We start from the raw sequence: 10,211 nt of genomic DNA, 5'->3' as shown, positions 1-10,211 counted from the left end.
GTACAGTTATTAATCATGCAAACAGAATTGAAAGAATATTCAATTAATTTTTATTTTTTTTCACAGTTCCACAAGAGTTGATTGGAAATGCAGGGCCATTTCTGTCAATATACATTTATTACATATTTAGTTGGAAGAAGAACAAATAGACAATAAAAAACTGAAGTATCAAAATGGGCTGCGTGTATATGTGTAGATTAGTGTCACGCTCAGTCAGCCTTTGAGATACAAATATGTACAAAGATAAGATGAATTTAAGGAGGACCATGGAGTTGCATGATATGAAATAACATGGCGGTCTCTATGTTATTAGCTCTCACACAGAGAGGAATTCACCCCCAGCACAGTATATAACAGCAGGGTGGGTTTCGCCCTCTGCAGGACTACAATAGCAGCAGGAGACAGAATATGTGAACAACTGAGAAAATGTTTAAAGCAAATTAATAATTAAAAAAATTGCATATTAATCAACCAAATATTTTTAAAACGCAGTATATTATATTATTCTTATAGCAAAACTGTTTACTTTTTGTATATTTAAAATATATGGGATTTACTTTATCCAGATTTGTGCCTGTAATCCAAATATTTACTTAATATGTTGAAAATATAGGGTACAAATTAACCCCACCCCATCCACATATATACACCGTAAATGGGCTATGTAAGAATAAATTAATATAAATATAATATGAATCTAGAGTTCCTAAGTAAAAAAATAAGTGATTCATAAAATATGTATGGATTCTGTGATTCATTATCTTTTTCCTCCCAAACAATCCTACATGTCTCAACTGATTATAAATTTGATCAGGCACTACTGAATTAATATCTCTTTATATCTCGCCATCTCTTTGTTGATGTTGACTGGAGCACTGTGAGGCTCTATTGTGGCATGATATTGTAGGGTCCAGGGGACCCGTATTGTGTTTGAATTTGTGGGTAACCCCCCGAGGAGGGACCCATTGGCATGGCTTGGGGGGCGCTGATAATCAGGGGCTGCTTGTGGTGTTTCAACTCTCTGGCCATCTGGCACCAGGCGCAGGAGTTGCAGCAGGTCACCACGCAGCAGTCGCCACATATTGTACCCTAGAGGACACCAAAGGACACAATCAGCAAGGACCAAGGCTTGTCTATACCTACGTAACCATAACGGTAAAATATCTTCCTAGAAACATGTTAAAGACAGCAGCTAATTTCTCCGGTTCGGCACAAGATTCACCCAGCTCAGCTTATTTGTGCCCCTTCCCAAAATACAGCATTGTAAGTAAGCTATTCCTGATAGTTATGTTGTAATCCAATTAGCCTTTGAAGCAGATTTAGAAGTCTTTTCCCGTGGCAACAACAAGTCCTAGCTTGTGAAATCTTGAAAACTGTCTTCACACTTCTGTCTCTAGTTGGTGCTGTTTCTCCTATTGGTGTTAGATTCTCTCATTACCTTTATGTTGTAGCGCTCACGGATGGTGCTGCGCATGGAGAGGGCAATGGGAGGGATCATTCCCACAGAGCAGGTGACGGCCATGCAAAACCACGGGTCCAGCAGGGGGAGACAGAGGCATTCCCCGAATTCACTAGTCGTCTTGCACATTAAGCAGGGCAGACACCAGAAGCCACAGCAACCTGGGGGGAGGCACAGACATCAGGCTACCAGCACACCAAGGAGTAAAACAGGCCATGACAAAGATCAGGAGAGCGCCTTGACAGCACTAAATCACAAGGACAGTCTTAAACACAGAGGAAATGGAGAAATCAAGGACGCAAACAGAGATGGTTGCACGGACACACAGACAGAACAGTCCAGTATGATGCTCAATATTATTATTATTATTATTATTATTATTATTATTATTATTATTATTATTATTATTATTATTATCATTTATTTCTTAGCAGACATATGTTTTATACACATAAATTCTAAAGTCATGAATGGTATAACTGTCAAAAATATTTGCTATTAATAGTTAATGTTCACACTGAACACACAGACTCATAGCATAGTGATGAGAACTTTGTGAATCCTTTTTCTGAGTTTGCTAACTTTGATGCACTTTCTGTACGGGTTCATTAACGTCTCATGAGAGAGAGTCTCTCCTCCGTGCAGCATCTCTCCAGCTCCTCCAGGTTGCATGACTTGCCATGCTTGTGTTTTCCTACTACAGATTTCCTATTGGAACTGGGTCTGGAGCTTGAGTTTCTTTATAGAGGGTGTGTCGGGGTTTTAACTAACATATTCAGACATGATTTGGAAAAATGTATTTAGTCTTTCCTGTTAAAGCGGGAAATAAGTGTTAATCCAAATATCAGTCAAAGACATGCCATCGGTGGTTCCCTTTTTGCATGTGGTTTGTATGTAACCGAAGAGCTTTTAACCACTGTTGTTTTTGTGCATGTTTTGATATTCTTTTACATTCATTATTTATCTAATTAATCACATAATTTCTTAACTTTCAACTCACTGTTCTTTTACATATTCACGTGTAGTTTAATTTAGTGTGGAGCTGCTAATTACTAGGTTGATTGCCTCGGACTCTGATTGATTGAGAGTCTCCTATAGGAGGTGTGGTACCTATTTAGAAGGAAATTGCTTTTGTATACCGGCAGTTGATGTCCCTGTCCCTGTCCCTGTCTGATCCGAGCTGCACGGTCAAGAGAGACTGACTGAGGGAAAGCTATGAGCGTGAAGAGAAAAGTACTTTTATTGTGTTCATTGGACATCTTGAAGTGGGCAGCATTTGTGGGAGTTTTTTTTTTTATTGTATCTTTTTTTTAAATCCTTTTATTGGTGTATTTTATAGTGTATTTTATGGTTTGTATTGGGGGAATCACTTTCCACAATCATTAAAGCCAATTCCAGTGCTCTTTAGCACCCCTGCCCGTAGCGGGTCATGGTGGTACTGTGGTGGTACCACAATCTGTAGGCAGAATTGGATCTGAAATTGGGCTAAAAGCACAGAGCACTAGAGGCGCCTAGAAAAGAGTAAGTGGGTTTGTGCGGTGGCTGAGCTACTCTTACAGTGACTAGCCTGGTTGATAGGATGCTTCAGAGCCTAAATGTGTATCCCCTATATTTGACTTAATTTTTTCATATGGTTTTAATATTTGAATCTTTTATACTTTTAATTTGCAATCCCATGTCCTTGTATCCCATACTGTTTTAATAAACTTTTATTGTTAAATATTAACTTCCATTGTTTTACCGTAACTCCAGTGCCAGATAAAAAATGACTAAATTAACCTAAACTGAAGGTGGTGCCTTCAGTGGCGTAGTTGGCTACATGATTGTACACCCAGCAGCCCTCGCTACAAGCTTCCCAAACCAAGTTACATGTAAGTTGAGGTTGGAGGGCCACCAGAATGCCGTGAGCTGGTCGGCAGTCAGTATTCCCTTTTACATCAAAAAGCACGATTTCCCCCACATATTTTTTTATTTTGGATGTGATCATTATTTAATTAGCAACGTACCTTTTCATGTGTAACGTAATTATGCTCCATTAACATAAATGTGTTCCTTTTCTCACTGCTGTGACTTTTTGAAACCGATTCACTTAATAATTTACTGGCTTAAGAAGTACTAATAATCTCAACCATTTTCATTGTTCAATTTTGTTTTAAGTCTATAAACAATTAGGCTATATCATAAAGAGTGTTGTTTAAAACAGTTTTGCTGATGTCATCTCTGCAGGGACAGCAGTCTCATTCATTCTTTAAACAAATCCAAATTATTCAAATGGCCAGAAATACGCACAGGGCTCTACCTACAATTTTTTGTGTGTATGTAAAAGGTGAGCCTAGATCTTACTGAAGATGCTGGGTGCAGCTGTTTCTGCATTTTGTCAGTTGAACCCATGGGTTTGGCAGCCTAGAGTGTCATTGTTATTTCTTTATATTTCAAGTCACTCCCAAGATACGTTTACCATCACAGACAATGTATAGAGGTTTATGTTACTCTAATAAAATGTCCACTAATAACTGCACCCATACAAATTGTCTAAGCTATGAGCTCATACACACCTGCACTGTAGACTCGGACAATAGGATGCAACTGTCATGTTTGGGGTGTTGTATTATTTAGGATTCATAGAGGTCCTGTTATTATGGATCTTTAATAACAATGAGGAGTGGAGTCAGGTTTACACATAACTTTCAACCTTCAAACAAAGAAATGCACTTGGATTGAATAGGTAAAAAGACTGATTGAGTGAAACAGTTCACATATCACCAAAACAAGTCCTGTAACCCCAAGACTTCAAATGGCGAGAATGTCAGAGCATGAGGGAGGTGTATGACCTGTTGACTGTATGAAATGGGTATAGTTTAGGAAGATGAATGAATGGTAGAGGAAGGGGGAGGAAGAGAGAATGGACAGAAGGTAGAAAGGAGATCACCACTCGCCATAATTTTCCAGCAGTTCCTGACCTGCCGCCTAATTGCCAGATGCTCAAGTAACGCCTTTGAAGCCATTAGGGCTTCTGTTACTGCTAATTATAATTTGATCGTCATTAAATATTACTGAGTTTTTAAATAAATTGTAATATATGTTTTACACTTAGTCCAAGAATGTGTACGTGTACAGGTGTCTATGCCTACATAGCACTCATACACAATGGATCCTTTATTCACCTGTTTGCATACATGGCCACCCTCACAGAGACCAGAGCTGGCATAAGCAATCCTAATGTCACATGTTTTCCGCCTGGGTCAATCACAATAATTTATTAGAGTTTTTTGAACATGTAACTGCAGCTATAGATCACGTGAAAGCATATATGATATGATATACTTCGATTTTCAAAAAGCTTTTCATAAGGTTCCACACCAAAGACTGATCCTCAGATTGGAAGCTGTAGGCATTCAGGGCAATGTAAGTAGATGGATTATGAACTGGTTGATGTAGAGACTGAGGGAACTGAAGCCTATCACCCTGGAACAGAGGAGACTACATGGGGACTTGATTAAAGTCTTCAAAATCATGAAGGGCATCAACCACATCAAACCAGAGGAGCTTTTCCAGATCAGCAGGGACACACGCACCCGGGTACAAAAATGGAAATTGGGCTTCAAGGCATTCAAGATGGAAAACAGGAGACACTTCTTCACACAGAGAGTCGTCACAATCTGAACAAACTTCCAAGCAATGTGGTTGAAGAAAAAAATTAGGAACATTTAAAAATAGACTGGATACGATCCTTGGATCACTTATTAATGGACACCAAACGAGCACAATGGGTTGAATGGCCTCCTCTTGTTTATAAACGTTCATATGTTCTAATTCAGGTGAAACACAGAGACAAACTCACAGATGCCCATGTCATCACAGCAGTCACACATCCCTGATCTCCAATCATTGGTCTTCATTTGCCCGGAGACCAGTCCTGGCTGAATCACGACAGGTTGGATGGACATATCTGAACCTAGAGTGGGAGAGGAGGAAAAACAGAGATAGAGGAGGTTTCACATTGAGACAGTAAACGATGTAACAGGAAAGATGGTCAGTTCTGAGCAGACAACATAACCCTGTTAGGCTGATGTCAAAAACTTCATGCCAGAAACAATGGGTTGCAGCTGTAACTATGAGCCTATTATAGACATGTCACTGTGTGTGTGTGTGTGTGTGTGTGTGTGTGTGTGTATAGAATGTAAGGTAAATATTGTGATTTCAATATTATTATTCTGTGCTGGCATTGCTAAGCTAACATTAGTTGATATCTGGTGGATATACGGCTTTGGATGGATGTGAAAGGTTAAATATATCTGGCAACCCATCTGGCCAACGTGGTGAGTCATAGCCAGGGGCAGACTGGGACCAAAAAATAGCCCAGGAGGGCAATGGCTGGTGAAGTCTGGGTCCCAATAAAGTGCATTCCGGTGGGGGGCGGTTGCCAAAGTGTGGTTCTGGGTGCCAATGAAGTGGGGTCAATGAGGGTGGGGGTGTTGGCGATGTGTGGTTATGCGTGCAGACGAGATGTGGTCTGGGGGGGTTGGTGTTGGTGATGTGCGGTTTTGCATGCTGACGAAGTGCGGTCTGGGGGGGGGTTTGGCGATGTGCGGTCCGGTTGTCTACACATATGTGTCTACACATATTAAATGGGACCTTAGTGAAATTAGAAAAAGGAAAATAACTAATTGAACTGAAGCATGGACATATTTTATTTTATCATGGCACAAAAAATGGTCAGACAAGTGTTGCTGAATTTGTTATAAACAGGAGACTGAAGAATAACATTGTCGAATTTGACAGCACAGGAGCGGCAAGAATATTAACACATCACCTTCAAGACACACTGGACTTCGGTAAGAAATCAACACATTGAGAAAAGCTCCTATTAAATAAATCTAAAACAATGCTTCATCAACAATCCGACTCCACCAAGACAATGACCGGATCACGTCTTTTAAAGGAGTACGTCAAGGAGAGACAATCTCACCAAAATTATTCACGGCAACTGTTGAAGTGTTCAAGACTTTGGACTGGGAAGAAAAAGGAATCAAGTTAAACAGCTTATTTGAACAACTTACTATTTGCCGATGACATCATATTTGCAAAAACGCCTGGTGACCAACAGCTTCAATTTCAAGAACCGTCAGATGGAAGCAAGAAAACTGGACTTAAAATGACCCCGAGTAAAACAAAAGTCATTTTTAACAGCTTCTTGTTACAGCTTTGAAACTCGAATAAGTCAGAAGTCACGATCACCTTGGACAACAAATCAGCTCTTGTGAAAGAAATCAAAAGAAGAGTGAAAATGGGATGGAGTGCATTTGGAAGGCAAACCATTGAATGGAAATCTAACCACTTATCTGAAGAGAAACGCAGTTGATCAATATGTACGATCAGAGATCACTTACAGCAGTGAAACCTGGTCACTTAATTAAAAAAAATATACAGAAACTGCGGACGACACAAAGAAGCAAGATGTATGACTGAAATAACATGAGAGAAAAATAAATTAATGGCTCTGAGAACAAAGCCAAATATGTGTCATCATTGGAAGAGTGAAAATGTTACAATGGCAATTGGCCAAACACATGGCAAGAACAGATCAAAGATGGACAAAGGAAGCTACTGAATTGATCCCAAGAGATGAAAAGAGACCACGTAGAAGATGGGAAGGTGAAATCAAACACTTTGCAGGCGTGATGTGGAAAAGAGAAGCTGTTGATCGAAACAAGTGGAAACAAGTGGAAACATCATCTTGGGGAGGCCTTCATCCAGCAGTGGATTGACATAGGCTCATAGTGATGGTGATATATATATATATATATATAGTGTTAAGTTTTATCACCTTGCAGTGTGATATGAAAGCAAATTCTTCCTACTAATTTTTCTTTAAAACCTCAGATTTTTTGCCCCCCCACCCCCCACCCCGTGTGAACACTTAACATGAGCCTAATTCAATTTGCCCATCCTGTACCCACCCTGTGCCAGCCCACGCGCTTTCCCCTGTGAAATGTATCTGTAAATGAATAGGTACATACCTGTTTGTCTCACAGAAAGGTGACACCAGAGGCTTGACTTCCGTGGGAAACAAAATAAATATCAACAGCAGAATTGCCTGTTAAGATTAACATCAGTGCCCCAACACAGGGTAATGGGAAACCAACAACCATTCGTTTAACCCTGTTGATTTGTTTCTCCATTTTCCCATTTATTCCCTACATGGTTTGCATAGCTATCTCGATTAGGATTACCGAGCTCGTTGGCCTCATAGGTTTGTGTGTACATATTTTGTCACTGTATGGTGTGTAGTTTTTAAAACTGCGTTGAGGACAGAGGCTTTTGAGTGGTTCTAGTTGTTATTATTTGGCAATTGTCTGTTAAATATTGTGTTGGGATGTCCCCATGACAATTGGGCTGGCCTGTATTTGGAAAAAACGCTAAATGAAACCCTAGAACTAATCTGAACAATGCTGGGGGTTAATTGTCCTCTAACATAATGTGTAACTAGACACAAACAAGGCCGTTTCTAACACTCTTAACAAAGGAACAGCCAACTTCCCTGTGCTTCGAGGAAGGGAAATACCACTTGCAATTAGATGTTTGACTACATAGACAACACTGTGTAACACTTTGCTTAAGGATACAAAAGCAAAGATGAAACACAAGGCATCGCCATAAGAGTAACAAATAAAAGTTTACTTTTCTGACTCATTGGGGATTATACTGTGTGATTTGTTTAGGAGGTAGCAAAGTACAAAGTGATGAGAGTGTTTTTGGTACCTAAATGATCTACCCCTGTACCACTGGTCCCAGCAATGTAATAGGGAAAGTGATTATTTTATTTTATTATATTTTTCCCTGTAAGGTTGTATTTTCACCCTTCCTCAGGAAGGGTTTAAAACGTTTAAATGCACTTTGTTTGTGTGCAATTGTAAAACAATAATCAACTCATAATGCAAAGCAGACATCATTTACTTTACTTCCTTATTTACAAATTTGCAGATTCATTTATGCTGCAAGAACTGGTGTGTTGCAATTTTACCAGAAAGGAAATACACGTTTACCGTGAAGGAAATAAAGTGCTAGTGAAACTAGTCCTCATTCAAAAATAACATCTGTCATGATTATTTTATTATTCTAAATCATGCTCATGTTATAAGTGGTGTGAGATAGAATGAGTAATCTGGACAACACCCTACAGTACTTAATCTACACAAAATTCCAAAGGAAGCTGATAAGGATCGAATTCCAAAAGTTTGTACAACACAAAATAATTAAATGGTTATAGGAGTCTGTCTATAACTATTTATTCCTTTTATTTTGATTTATTCATCTACAATTTTAAAAGCAGATAACATGCTGGTATTTATTCTGACCAAGTGGCAGACATTTAACCCGGCATCACAGAATATTTCCCTGCACAGTTCCGTGTGGATTAGAAATGCTGATATTGGTGTTCTTGGTCTCAAATGGGAGAAAACATGATTACATTGGCTGGTTTCACAGACCTTGATGAGCAGAAGTCTGGGACTACTCTACCCAAACTACCATTGGGAAGTCATGACTAGTGCCAGTTTGGGTCTGTCAAACCAGCCCTATATGTTGTTAATAAAATAAATGTCCCAGAATTCAATAGTTATTACATGAAATTAAATATGACAGCACTATTTCAAATCTGAAAAGCTGAAACAGCATCCCACATTAATGAGCAGGCTGAGGTAATATCAACTCTAATCTACTATGTATTTAAAGTCCTCTCCAAGAGTAATGTACCAAAGGATCAATTATCACAATTATATAGGCAAAATACCTATGTGTGGTATTTCTATAAATCAGACATCAACTCATAAATGATAAATGTCACAGTTCACATATAATAATCTAAACGTTTTCTCTCTGTCTCTCATTAATACCAATTTTATGAATAATCAGTTTAGCGGGTCCATACCTGGGAGTGCTGGGAATTCGCTCCTGTGCTCTGAATGCCGTCGTTGTGCTGTGTGTTAAAGGGAAGGCTGCTACCCGTAGACAAGAGGAAACCTGACACCTGACTAGTTAGCTACAATATTTCCATTCTCACTATTTACCTAGCAACATGGCACCTTTGCATGCACTATTTACTGACCAATCCTATTTACAGTGCAACCCCGCATGGATACAAACTAACTCTCCCTCAGCATGACCTGTTTCTGTGTTCATCGCTGTATCTTTAAAAAAAATCTTAAATCTCTATCTTCCCTGATTAGTTTTAATTTCTAGTTCATTTATAAATACCTGTGTGGGGCAAGGTGGTACTTCTTATCTGCTTTTACCAATTTAATGAATTTTTCCAGACTTTCTCCACTATTTAATCACTCTAAATGAGGAAATAAGCAGATTGTGTCTCACACCAATCATTCATCATTCACAGAAACATAAAATACATCAGATATATAAGGAATGTTTAATTTTTTACATTTTAAGCACTTAATTCCTTTTATCCAGCCTTTTGAATCCGGATTACACAATCAAACAGGTTATGCAGGATGCCTTCATGATTATAAATGGGCTTGTCTCATTCATGTGGGAAGGTAGGGCAGAGCCCCGCTAAAAAAAAACATCCACCCCAAAAACATAGTTCTTAATCATAAACTCATTATCCAAATCATTTAATCATAAATTAAAATATTACCCAGTTTCTGTACAATCAATTAATCGAATTAGACCACACGTGTACCGGTCCGCATGGTTAGGAGCCTGTAAAGATGTCAATCAATGCAGCTGCGCTACA

General features: G+C 38.9%; 1 protein-coding gene across 3 annotated transcripts; it reads right to left on the bottom strand.

Annotated features, from left to right (window-relative positions):
• Positions 1-27: 27 nt before the first annotated feature.
• ponzr6 (plac8 onzin related protein 6) lies at positions 28-9,534 on the bottom strand. Of its 3 annotated transcripts, XM_066722820.1 has the most exons (6): positions 9,390-9,472; positions 7,480-7,516; positions 6,429-6,471; positions 5,301-5,414; positions 1,439-1,620; positions 28-1,089 (listed from the first exon to the last, which is right to left on the bottom strand). In XM_066722820.1, the coding sequence occupies exons 4-6, from the start codon at positions 5,404-5,406 to the stop codon at positions 886-888; spliced, it is 492 nt and encodes a 163-aa protein (XP_066578917.1). In that variant the 5' UTR covers positions 5,407-5,414; positions 6,429-6,471; positions 7,480-7,516; positions 9,390-9,472; the 3' UTR covers positions 28-885. The 3 variants fall into 3 exon arrangements, with proteins under 3 accessions (XP_066578917.1, XP_066578918.1, XP_066578916.1); XM_066722821.1 differs by lacking the exon at positions 6,429-6,471 and having other exon boundaries at positions 9,390-9,493; XM_066722819.1 differs by lacking the exons at positions 6,429-6,471; positions 7,480-7,516 and having other exon boundaries at positions 9,390-9,534.
• Between the last annotated feature and the right edge of the window lie 677 nt (positions 9,535-10,211).

Source organism: Amia ocellicauda, chromosome 14, assembly GCF_036373705.1.
Source record: "Amia ocellicauda isolate fAmiCal2 chromosome 14, fAmiCal2.hap1, whole genome shotgun sequence".
Classification (NCBI taxonomy): Eukaryota; Metazoa; Chordata; class Actinopteri; order Amiiformes; family Amiidae; genus Amia; species Amia ocellicauda.
Note: the sequence above shows the minus strand (reverse complement) of the source record. Positions and strands in the feature narration are given on the sequence as shown.

Excerpts from the sequence above, each read along its gene's own strand:
- ponzr6 (XM_066722819.1), bottom strand. The coding sequence starts at position 5,406 with ATGTCCATCCAACCTGTCGTGATTCAGCCAGGACTGGTCTCCGGGCAA. Across the intron at positions 1,621-5,300 it reads CTGTGATGACATGGGCATCT|GTTGCTGTGGCTTCTGGTGT; the intron begins GTGAGTTTGTCT and ends GCCTCCCCCCAG. Across the intron at positions 1,090-1,438 it reads GTGAGCGCTACAACATAAAG|GGTACAATATGTGGCGACTG; the intron begins GTAATGAGAGAA and ends GGTGTCCTCTAG.